This window comes from Myxocyprinus asiaticus, chromosome 11 (assembly GCF_019703515.2).
Source record: "Myxocyprinus asiaticus isolate MX2 ecotype Aquarium Trade chromosome 11, UBuf_Myxa_2, whole genome shotgun sequence".
NCBI lineage: Eukaryota > Metazoa > Chordata > Actinopteri > Cypriniformes > Catostomidae > Myxocyprinus > Myxocyprinus asiaticus.
Genome location: NC_059354.1, coordinates 22,180,620 through 22,193,900, shown reverse-complemented (window position 1 = coordinate 22,193,900; position 13,281 = coordinate 22,180,620). Strand labels below are relative to the sequence as shown.

General features: G+C 37.1%; 1 protein-coding gene across 6 annotated transcripts in view; it reads right to left on the bottom strand.

The window, feature by feature from the left end:
* xpo4 (exportin 4) overlaps positions 1–11,290 on the bottom strand; it is a 61,159-nt gene extending 49,869 nt beyond the window's left edge. For 4 of the 6 annotated variants that reach the window (XM_051711210.1, XM_051711214.1, XM_051711212.1 and 1 more), the window contains exon 1: positions 11,201–11,290. In XM_051711210.1, coding sequence (XP_051567170.1) covers positions 11,201–11,266 — 66 coding nt within the window. In that variant the 5' untranslated portion in view covers positions 11,267–11,290. Of the gene's footprint in view, positions 1–9,500; positions 9,857–11,200 lie in introns of those variants that run through there. The other 2 variants (XM_051711211.1, XM_051711213.1) reach the window with 2 other exon arrangements.
* Positions 11,291–13,281: the final 1,991 nt, after the last annotated feature.

The window sequence follows — 13,281 nt, the reverse complement described above, 5'->3', positions numbered from 1 at the left end:
GCAGACAGCGGGGGTGAGAGACGAGCGTCTCCATGTTAGAGTGCGCATCAGCCAGCGGAACTTTAAATCTCTCCCGGTCTCGACTCCCGCTCAGATTGGGTCACTTCCGCGACTGGTTGAGGGGCTCTGACCGCACAGAGAATGACAGTTTTGGAGTTTGTGCTTATTTACATGTCACGCTCCTGTATTATATGAACTTCCATTAAGGATGAAATAAAGATATCGCCAAGCTGTGATCTGTGTTTCTATCAGACACTCGAGCTGCAGCGCTCCTCTCGTCTCACGTGTCATCGTTATAGTTTTATATGTTATCTCATGACTATTCGACAACAAATTTTTTTTTTTATTACTGCCGAGATTTGCAGTTACAAATAACAATCCACCGAGTGCAACGCTTGTTAGTGTTTTCCATGAAGACACCCGCCAGAGTTTTGTAGACTGCCGGAGGTGGCACAAAATTTGACGGAGGCAGCCGCCTAGTAATTCTCTATGGAGGAAAAACCCTGGATTTGTTCCCCCATCCCTTCTACACTAACTAGCAACCTTTTTGGATTAGTCTGCATAAGTATGACTGCAGTGGCATTAGAGAGTGTGACTGATGAACAAAGCTCCACAACAACAAAAAAATATCTGATCTCCACTGTAACAGTCTGACCTTTCAGCTAGCTGGAAAAAACACATGACAAAACCAACAGCCTTCTGACTTCATAAGAAATCATCTACTCAGTCCAGCTGTGAACTTGTCACGCTTCAGACTAGCTGAATGTAGGGCTGCTTGATTATGGCAAAAATTATACCAATTCCAGTCATTGCATTTATAAAATATAATATTTAAAAGTCTGGTTTTCCACCGTTGAAAGTGTCCCCTGAACTTGAATAGCAGAATACGGTGTAACACCGCTGCCGCTGTTTATCTCTTGACTCAGCAGGTGTAAATGCTTCTTGTTTTACAACCTGCCTCTAATTTACTGGCAGTATTAAAATAGTCAGCATTTGACTGATACTAAACAGTACTGATGTTTATTTGGCTATTTATTTTATTTTTATTGATTCTTTATTTAAATGGTCAGCATTTAACTGACACTAAACAGTACTGAAGTTTTTTTTAGATATTTATTGTATTTTTTATTTATTCTTTATTTTAATGGTCAGCATTTGACTGATACTAAACAGTACTGATGTTTATTTAGCTATTTATTTTATTTTTATTTATTCTTTATTTTCTCAGCATTCATTTCTAGAATTTGTTGACAATGTATAATAATAATGTCAAATGTTCTTTGATAAAACTATTTAAGAAAGCAGCCTTCTGAGTACCTTTGCACAGTCATATCAGTGCAAAATCAGTGAAAAATCCACATAGAAAAGGTCTGTTTTCATTCCAGCTAAAAAATTAACTATATCGACCACCATATCGGTAATCAGTGAATTTTCCCCCTCTAAAATTGGTAGCGGTCTAAAAAAATCCCATATCGGTCAGGCTCTAGTACTAAAGTTACCCAATCAAGAGCAGTGTGTTTTCTCATTTTCTTGTTATGGTTGTTTGATTATTATAATACACACTAGACAACAGCAGGTCTATTAGCTTACATTTATACTGACAAGCCCGACATTTTAATACAAATCTGCTTTTTTCTCTGCTGTTTATGTTCACTTTAGACATCAATCTCTGTTTACATGAATACCTCACCAAGACAGGAATTTTGAAATGTATCGGACCGTTCAGGCGTGCATTAGCGTGAGCATTTTCGGAACATGTGCATGTTCAGCACACACACATACGCCGCCTGTCAATCAAACAGGGCGCAGCTGTTACTAGATCACTAGCGAATTATAAATTTACATGCTCTGGATTATTTTCAACACCAGAGTAAGAATATGAACTTTCTAATAAGTGACACAGACCTAGGCTATCACAAATATAGATTTAATCAGTCTGCTTGTCCAGTCAGGCAAGTAAAATTATCTTTCACTTGCCCCTTCAAAAATCCACTTGTCCCGGACAAGAGTTAACGTTGAACTCTGATTAAACATTGTATTCAACATTCTGATTAAAAAAAATGTCTTCTGCAGTATAGCTCCTAAAGTAAATGTATGTTGTTTTAAAGGAGTTTTAGATATTATTTTGGAAAACAAGCAAATCAAAAATGTATTTTGTTCCAGTGTATTATGGGCTAAGAATAAATTCTCTCACATTTATGTTCACTTCAATCCATCTTTAACTCACAAAAAACAAACTTTCTCTTTTTACGAGAGCTGCGCATCGCCGAATTTCTTAAAAATAAGATACATACAGTGAACGTGACACATAAATTATGATTCACTATGTCACGAGCCATCACGTTATAATCTAGCTGCAGCAAACGTGTGCAAGTGACGAGCATCCCCGCACCAGAGTGTGCATCAGCCGAAAGAAGATTAAATCTCTTCCCTGGTCACTTCACGCAACTCACAGACGCTAAACGTACAGAGAAATGCCAGATTCTGAGTTTATTTTCATAACCCGCTTCCTTATTATTTGAACTTTAATAAAGGATGCTTTAAAGATATAATGCGAGTGTTTCATTGCGAAATGAAATGCAGCACAATAATCATTTTATCTCGATTATCTTGTTTTCATAATCGTTGGAAGCAAAAATCGTAACTGAAAATAAAATTCAATAAATCACCCAGCCCTAGCTGAATGTAGAGAAAAAAAATAATAATAAAATAAATAAATAAATAAATAAATAATAATAATAATTTGCTTTTAGAAGATTTAAACTATAAATAATTACTTTATATTGGGCTACTGATAGGTCTGCAACTACATGTACTGACATATGTAATATAATACCTAAGGCCTATATGGCAATGGCACTTTTTAAGATGGAATCCAATGGTAGAAAAAAAAAGCGTTTTTAGCAGACCTATGTTGATTGATGTTAGGAAACAAATAAGATATCATAAAAAACTCTACAACACAATAGGTTGAGTTAGAAACAGACCCTGCAGGCTAAAAGACTACAGTAACTGCGTTTACATGGACACTTTTTTTATTTATTTTTTTATCGGTATTAAATCTATCCGATCAATGATTCCGAATGTACTGTTTACATGAACGCTAAATAAAGTGATCGGGTTGATGTGCACCTTTATGTCAAAAGCATCAAATCTGAATTGATCTTGTGACATGCTTACACTGCACGATTATACAGCATTTCCTCGCCGTTTGAAGGGGCGCCATTTAACAATGCGTGAATGAATCCGTAATGACCATGGACATTCGCCATTACATAGCCGTTAAATCAAGGTGAAACTGGAGCGCTTTGAGTCTACTATTAAAGTTTGTTTGATAAGTTTATACCTCAATTATATTTTCACGGGAGTTTGGAGTGAGCCTCTGTAAACGGCGAGCACATCAGAGCGCTTGAGACGCGGTTCATCTTCACACGTTCTCAAGAAAGCTGAAGGGGCGGTCACGCTAGACTTTGTGCATGTGAGATTATTTCGGACAACAAAACGAATGCGGATACAATGTCACACGAAGTCTTCTGGTTTTGATAAACAATACTTCACAAATAAATGTAAAAAAAAATTTTTTAAAAACGTTCAAATATACAGTCTACTTACTATCCAGCAACAATAAAAAACATCTAGCTTTAAAATATAATAGGTCAGTAGTGTGTGACTTTTCAACCTTGTATTGGTCACATGTCTTCAGCATTCCCTCATCATCATGACACCATTACTGCGTCAGTTATGTACATGCGTACAAAGTCCCAGTTTCAGAAAGCAATCTGATCAAGCGTTTACATGAAAAATATTTTCTTCTCGAAGGGATTATAAAAGATTTACACCACCCCTTACAATACGAATAAAGTTTATATCAGATTTGGCCAATTAATTCCAACTGACGTGGTTACATAAGACTTCTTTATTCAGACTGTTCTACCAGTCTGATCACAAACCGATTACTAGGGTCCATGTAAATGCAGCTCTAGTGTTTCAAAACTGCCAACAACCTATAGCAAGTCGGCCTGTAAAAATCATGGAATACAGAGGGAATTTATTCTTACCAGTAGACACTGATCCAAACAAAATGCCTTAACATTAGAGCACTCAATTATTTTTCTTTGAATGAAGAGGTAACTAACAAACTGAATAAAGCATTACAGTTGTGCTCAAAAGTTTGCATACCCTTGGAGAATTGGTAATATATGTACCATTTTTAAAGAAAACATGAGTGAGCAGGCAAAACACATTTCTTTTATTTCTTATGGGATTCATATTCAACTGCAGGTTATAACAGAATGGCACAATCATAAAACAAAACATGGCAACAAAGAAAACAATTAAATGACCCCTGTTCAAAAGTCTGCATACCCTTAGTTCTTAATACCGTGTATTGCCCCCTTTAGCATCAATGACAGTGTGCAGTCTTTTGTAATAGTTGTCTATGAGGCCCCAAATTCTTGCAGGTGGTACAGCTGCCCATTCGTCTTGGCAAAATGCCTCCAGGTCATGCAAAGTCTTTGGTTGTCTTGCATGAACCGCACGTTTGAGATCTCCCCAGAGTGGCTCGATGATATTAAGGTCAGGAGACTGTGATGGCCACTCCAGAACCTTCACCTTTTTCTGCTGTAACCACTGGAGGGTCAACTTGGCCTTGTGCTTAGGGTCATTGTCGTGCTGGAAAGTCCAAGAGCATCCCATGTGCAGCTTTCGTGCAGAAGAATGCAAATTGTCTGTCAGTATTTTCTGATAACATGCTGCATTCATCTTGCCATCAATTTTCACAAGATTCCCCGTGCCTTTAGAGCTCACACACCCCCAAAACATCAGTGAGCCACCACCATGCTTCACAGTGGGGATGGTATTCTTTTCACTATAGGCCTTGTTGACACCTCTCCAAACATGGCGCTTATGGTTGTGACCATAAAGCTCTATTTTGGTCTCGTCACTCCAAATTACTGTGTGCCAGAAGCTGTGAAGCATGTCAAGGTGTTGTCTGGCATATTGTAACCAGACTTTTTTGTGGCATTGGGGCAGTAAAGGCTTCTTTCTGGCAACTCCACCATGCAGCTCATTTTTGTTCAAGTATCGTCGTATTGTGCTCCTTGAAACAACCACACCGTCTTTTTCCAGAGCAGCCTGTATTTCTCCTGAGGTTACCTGTGGGTTTTTCTTTGTATCCCGAACAATTCTTCTGGCAGTTGTGGCTGAAATCTTTCTTGGTCTACCTGACCTTGGCTTGGTATCAAGAGATCCCCGAATTTTCCACTTCTTAAGTGATTGAACAGCACTGACTGGCATTTTCAAGGCTTTGGATATCTTTTTATATCCTTTTCCATCTTTATGAAGTTCCATTACCTTGTTACGCAGGTCTTTTGACAGTTCTTTTCTGCTCCCCATGGCTCAGTATGTAGCCTGCTCAGTGCATCCACGTGAGAGCTAACAAACACATTGACTATTTATACACAGACACTAATTGCAATTTAAAAAGCCACAGGTGTGGGAAATTAACCTTTAATTGCCATTTAAACCTGTGTGCGTCATCTTGTGTGTCTGTAACAAGGCCAAACATTCAAGGGTATGTAAACTTTTGATCAGGGCCTTTTGGGTGATTTCTGTTATAAGTATGATTTAAAAAGGAGCCAAACAACTATGTGATGATAAATGGCTTCATGTGATCACTATCCTTAAATAAAATAAAAAAACGTTTTTTTGCATGATCAGTCATATTTTCAAAATCAATACCAAAATTTCACAATTTCTGCCAGGGTATGCAAACTTTTGAGCACAACTGAACATTAATTTCAGAGAACTCTTTTACTTCAGTGGTAACACTTTACAATAAGGTTCCATTTGTTAACAACATTAGTTAACATTAACTAACAATGAACAATACTTTTTCAGCATTTATTAATCAGGGTTTATGTTAAATTCAACAATTTTTTTTAATCATAAGTTGCATTTGTTAACATTAGTTAATGCACCATGAACTAACATGAACTAACAAGGAACAAATGTATTTGTATTAACTAACATTAAAGCTGGACTGTGGAAGATTTTTTGGTTTAAAAAAAAAAAAAATGGCATTATTGATTGAGTACATAAAAAAAAAAAAACAATGTCCTTACCTTACCTGATTTCACTACGGTAAGCCTACAAAAATTATTTATATTTTGAGCTGTCGAGTTGGATTTGGCATGAAATTGCATGCTTATTTCATTCATCCTTACATCATGTCCATAAAAACAGAAAAGTACCACCGACTGTCACATGTTCCGGCTGGAGAGACTACGCTATTCAGGACAGCATTGCTGCAGTCTGGATGGATGTTTATTTGTTAACTGTTTGGCAAGTTCTTTACTTGCTATAATGCTTGTATATTTTGTCTGGTAGGGTTGTTGAAGCTGTAGGGCTTTACTGGTTGTTTAGATCAGTGTTACTATCAGAAATAATTGGTAATTATTTCTGTAGTTATTAATCAATATTTAAATTAATTAATTGGATCTAACTCATTAAAACCTCATATGGGACTCCAGTAAATGTAGTGTGCTACGTTTAGGAGCAAGTTTGGTTATTAGCAATAATTAATAATTATCAAAGATAATTATTAATTACAAAAATCAATAGAACATTGATGAGAATCAATGTTAGCTTTTTTAATCCTTTAAAATCAACACTTATCAAAGATAATCGTTAATTGTTAACATCGATGAAACATTAATTACAATTAACACTAGCTTATTGATCATTCAAATTCAATCAAAGATAATTATCAATTATCAAAAATCAATAGAATATTAATAAGGATTAACATTGACGGGGCACCACCCTGAAATCAGGGACTAATAACCGAATATTAAAACAGTCTCAATATTAGATTGTTTTCTTAGGAAAATCGACATCCGACGAATATCGATTTTCGAATAAAAAACAATGAATGAAGGTTTGAATCCGAGCACTGACATCCCGTCAGCACGACACAGGCGTATGCAAAACAAACCAAAACACTTCTCTTTGTAATATAAACAAAGTTTATTTATGCAGTAATATCAATTAATAATTAATACAATGCAGTCAATAAACTTCCGACTTACAACTACAAACTAAACAGTGATATGATTAGATATGGAAATAAAAATAATCCTATAACACATAAGGTGTGTGTGTGTGTGTCAGTGTGGTTAGTGAGGGAGAGAGAGAGAGAGAGAGAGAGATGATTAAGTGACAGCCCGAAAGCTGATTTCGCGATAGCTGGAGAGAAAACAGCTGTGTTCATCACTCAGAGACGCGGTTTTACGAGCGGGGCTCGTAAAAGTCCCTTGTTATTTGACTCTTTAATGGATGAACTCAGTTGCTGTCTCACCTGCGATGGCGAAAATGCACAACAGTCCAATTTGGTTGGACCACAATACAGCAAAACAAATTAGTGATAATTAATACCCTGAGTATTAATAATGAGCGGACATGGCGGTCCGTAAACTGTACAAGCAAAAAACCTTGAAACACAAGAATAACACACTATAATATTCTATCTCTGCCCAGACGTAACCTCTTACTTGAATCGCATGAGGACACAGGTAGAATGTGTTTTCCTCCGTCCTTCAACTTTGACCCGGTTCCTTGAGGCTCGTGTGATGACGGGAGGCCGTTTCCTCGCGCTGTCGGCGGGCGGTACGGCTGTTGATTGTCGGCAGGCTGGCGGAGAACTCAAAAATATCAACTTGATTGAAGATGGAAGAGAAATCTTTAATCTCTTCACTTCTGTAGGCCAACGGATGAAGATGCGAATTGCTCGGCGGTCTCCTTCGGATCCGTTAGAGTGTTCGGTTGAACACAGAGTAATCTCAACTCGTCCAGCGAGATGGAGATTGTATGGCTACAGTTTCAAGTCGGACATTACTTCCTTATGCCACGAGGCTGCACCGGAGAGCAGCAAAAAGCTACGTCCGTATTCGGTGAACGAAGTCGCCGGAAGCAACTTTGGAAGCATTTCAGAATTATTTCAACTCCTGATGATGTCATGTTTGAGGGACGTTCTGTTGTGTGCCTCATCCAATAGGAGTTGAGTGCTCGATCCTTTAGTGGGCAAGGCTTCATGGATTTGTAGTCTGTTTTGGACTCCCTTTGTTTGATTTTGGCGCGATTTTTATCAGTACAACATCTGACTTAGAAGGAGGGGGCTTGAGGAATGTTTTTTATGACTGTTAGGCCTGCCTTTGTCTTCTATCTGAATACATGAGGCCCAACAAAGCTTATATTGCTTGTCATGCTTGTACGATTCAGACAATACTTGTGTGTTAACCGATCGCGATGTGTCACGTTGTCCTGTGAAGAAGTTACTGTAACATGTTTACTAATATTCATGACTTCTGAGAATTTTATAACAATGCTGTAGTTTCCAGATTCTCTAAGAGTGTGTGCCACTGTTTTCTCATTTCTTTGCCCCAGTCGCAGAAATGCACAAGCTATCACTTGTCTTTTTTTTTTTAGATAGTTTGTCTGTTTACAATGTACAATCATCTCAAGTTGTTTAAAATGTACTGATAGCACATACACATTCATTTGTTTAGTGTAACCATCTATCTATTATAACTTTACTGCTAAAGAAATGATTAAACATAGTCATTTTTATATTGCATATTTCTGCATATTATTTTCCTGTTTAATAAAGTAGTCTATATTTCATTCCCATCATCGACTCCTCGTTTTATGTTTTTAGTTTACAATGTTATTGTGTGAAAATAGAGCACAAAGTTCCATAGTGCAGCTTTAACAAAGATTAATAAATGCTTTAAAAAAATATTGTTCATTGCTTGTTTATGATACCTACTGCATGAACTAATATTAAAGCTACACTATGTAACTTTTGGTCCTCTAGCAGTTAAAAAAATAAAACTGCATGTGTCATGCGGAAGAACATTGTTTTGGTTGTGCTTCGGCTCTGCTCCTCTGCACAGATAAATGTGGCTCGAGGCACCGGTGTACACATGGATACAGGACATCTTATCAGAGCAAATGGACAAATAAATAACGAAAGAAAGGAAAAGACGGATATCCGAAAACATGTCATCTGAGCAGGTAAGTGCCATATCTTATGCTGTTGTTTTGACTTATTGGAAACATTGATGTTTTGAAATAAATGACTTTACAAAAGTTAGGCAACGTTCGTTAACATTAGACATAATGATTAATAGTCTGATAAGGTCAAACGTTGTAAAGATTTTATAACTGCAGGATATTCTGGCCAAATAGACCACGGTAGTAACTAATTTATAGATTGTCATTGTTAAACAACCTGTGGTCAACATCATTTCAAGACTCACATGTCCTTGGCATCCTAGGACAAAAGGATTTATTTATATAAATTATTGCCGTTATAAAGAAAAATACACGTGTGCAAGCAAGTGAAAAGTTCTGCACCGATTACAGTATAATTATTACACTTTCAGACGTGTGTGTGTGTGATTACACAACTATACATAAACCATATCAATAAAATATCTTACCTGTTGAGTAAGAAAAAAGTCACTTTTAAATCCTTTCAGTTGTCGCCACCTCTGAAAAACCATGCCGATGTTGATTTGAGTTTTATTACGGACTCTGTCGCTTTCCCTTTTTGCTTGTAGACTCTGCTCTGTTCGGGGTTTCTTAGTTTTTTACAAAGTGATTCCCTGGAGGTTTTCTGTTTTGAATGATCCATGGTCAATTTTTCTCGTTCGTTGTGTCAACAAACTTTCAGCTTCAGCTACTCCTACACATGCGCTACAGTAGCCGGATCTTATTTTCTCTGTGTATGGATATGACGTAAACACACAAGGGCGACTGATGTATGTATGCAATTTCCCGCTAAATCTGTCCCAACAGCTCTAAAATATAAATCATTATTATAGGTTTATCAAAGTGTATTTGGGTAAAGACATGGTTTGTAAGATTTTTGTTGCACTCTCTCGTTAATAATATTTTGTTATTTTTTAACACACAAAAAAAGTGACAGTGTAGCTTTAACAAATGGAAACTTACTGTAAAGTGTTACCATGTTAGAAAGTAAACAGTGTTAAACTATTTTTCATAAGTGATCAACACAAGAAATAAATGGCAAAGTCAGACTTCATATTTGTAATAAAACAATAACAGCCAGGATTTTACCTCAGCAGTTGTGTACATCTAATTTGCTCAAATTAAACTGTACTATGTAGGCTATATAACAGTATAGGCAACAGCATAATGTTGTATATCAGTATTTTATCGGGCATCAGCCATTCTACTCTTCAAATATCAGTACTGGCTATTGTAAAACTTATATTGGTAGACCAATAGTCTTCAATACCACTAAATGTTTTCATACGAGAAATTAAGATCATAACACTGGAGATGGACTAAAAGATTCACAGACTACCACAGCTAATCTGATTCAAAATCTGGGTTAAAGATCAAGAAGCAAATAATAACAAGGCCAATAACTCATAGTTTTTTTAGTCTTAAAGCCTCGTATTAAGCACTTCTGAAAAGTGACTTGACGTGCCCATGTAACAACTTTACAAGCACACAAAGTGGCTCAATTCAGCACCAAGTTCATGTTATTCTGTCTTCGAGCACTTAAAATGTTGTCTAGGCAAGTAACCAGGTTGAGACAGAGCCAATATGTTTATAACATCAGTGAATATCACAAGCCATCATCATCATCGTCATGATCACACTACTGCTCTCAACTTTCAGCTAGCTCGCCATTCAACTCTTATAATGTAACAACTTAAGTATCAGGTCTAAGATGTAAACCAAACTAAAAGTTTCTCGCCTGTTTTTGGTTCCCTGAAATCTTTCAAAAACATGTGCTTGAGCAAAACACCCGCGAACACGGTTGACTCAACAGTGTTACTACACCAGCTGATGGGAGAAATTTCAGCTCATCCGGTGTGCTTTCACGAGGCTGTATGCTCAAACTAGGCCTCTGAGAAACATAACCTAAGCTACCAGTGATCATTATAACCACAGACACTGTCACGCGTGTAGTGATTTAAGGGAAGGTGATGAAGGTGATGGTGGCTGTTCGGGATGGAGAGAGGCGAGCACTGCGCCACGCACCGCTCTGCGCTTATCGACACTTTCCACGTTAACAGATGAAGAGCTAGACACCCTCAGAACGAATCCCCACAACTGACTGAATAGCAGACAATCAGGCACGTGAAAACAGCGGCGAATTGCTCACCATTAAAACTTTGGCAGCGCTTTCCAGCTGTGAAATCACTTCTGGTGCACCGACCGCCGCCATCATGGTCGTTCTTCAGTGACGCGCGAGGCACTGCATTCTGGGATTAAGCAGCACTTCAGGCCAATGAGTTCATGGGCACTTTTGGCTCTGATGCCCCCTTATAAATTATGTAATTCACTATATGGTATTGAATATTGAATCTTTTTTGCCCCATTTTTTCCTTAACATTTTCATAAATTCACATGTGATTGTTTATTATATAATTTGGTTAAGCCTTTCATTTAAAGGTGCACTCAATATTTTTTTCTCATTAAAAAAGTTTTACTCCTAAATAAATGAATAGTAATTCTAAAACATATGTATAAAATCATAACCAATCACATGAGATGAAGTCATACCATAACCATATAAAAGCTGTTTTCTTCTACATTGGAGAGGGTTCCCTCATGGGGGCTGCCATTTTAGTATCACATGACCAGCCGAATACTCCTGGCATATGTGCAGAGCCGTTTCCGACTATTTTGGCACCCTAGGCGAGAACGCTATCACCCACCCGTCTGGTGGAGCGACCTCATCATCATTGAGTGTCTCTGTGGGGGTCCTTCCTCACTGACGAAAAGTCAAAGTATCTAGCCAGAAACATACTTGAATGAAAGTTAAAAAGTACCACATTAAATTGTACTTAAGTATTAAAAAAGTAAAAGTAACATAGCAAGAATGAAAACAGCTTTGATGGTGAATTTTTGAATATTTCCTAGGTGAGTGGGAGACAAGGGAGACATTTCATCTTGTATGAATCCTTAATAACTCCACTAAAGGAAAATAATTCACTAAAGTAGGGCCGAGGGCTGGGATTTCCCAATTCGATTCCAATTCACAAGCTCTTGATATCGATGCATATGGGTATATTTCAGTTACAATGTCCCTTTTGCTTATAAATGAAATAAATTCCCTCTCAGCTAATGCTGTGAATTATACAGGAGACCTTCTAACTAGGTACATTACGAAAATATATATTTTTTTCTAATTATATTTTATTCGTTTTTCACCATTTGTCACATGCTTTTGCTTTTTAAACATGCTTTTGCTTTTGCTTTTTAAAACTGAACAAATCAATGTATTTAATAAACAAATATGATACTATATTGCGTATATTATATTTTGTTACATGTTTATTGTTTAATTGCATAATTTGTACTATTCACAGGTATTAACATCGAGTTGTTGAACACGTGCTAAAAACCGGTATTGTCTCTTTAAGGAAACCCAGCATTTCTGTTAAGAGCGACTGTAAATGAGCAAAAGTTAATAAGAGACACAAACGGCTTTATCTCATCTGTGCTATGAGTGATTAGAATGAAATATTTATTTATTTTTTGTTTTTGATCAACAAATGACTGCAAAGAACAGAAAGTATATTAAAAGAGACATTATTTATTGACAAATCAGTTGCAAGGATCTCGTCTTTGGACACACATTACATGGAACAACTTTTAATCTCAACACACAGTGAAAGGATCTCGCTGCTAAAGTGTGTGGTGGTGGCATAGTGGGCTAAAGCACATAAGCCATCACCATTGTGTCCTTGAGCAAGGCACTTAACTCCAGGTTGCTCCAGGGGGATTGTCCCTGTAATAAGTGCACTGTAAGTTGTTTTGGATAAAAGCGTCTGCCAAATGCATAAATGTAATTTCTGAATAATCACTGGTGAGTGAAATCTAAACATTTACCAGCCAGTTACCAAATAGATAAATTTTTAGTCATATAGCGCAAAATTTGGTTGCAAATGCGAGTGATTTCCACTCGTTGTTGTGGAGGGTTGCACGATCCATGGCTTTTAAGAATCGATTGAGTAGTGATTTCCAGTTCGTGATCAAATCGTTCTTTTGAACCGGTTCTTTTTAGTGAACGAGTTGAACCAGTTCACCAAATCAGACTGAATCATTTGAAACAGTTCACGTCTCGAGTCAACACTGATCCACAAGTTACTCTCTCTTAACCTGTCTCTCAGATGTGCCTGACACTCCAAATCAAAATGAGCTGATAACCGGGAGTAATATGTTCCTAGAACTGGTGAT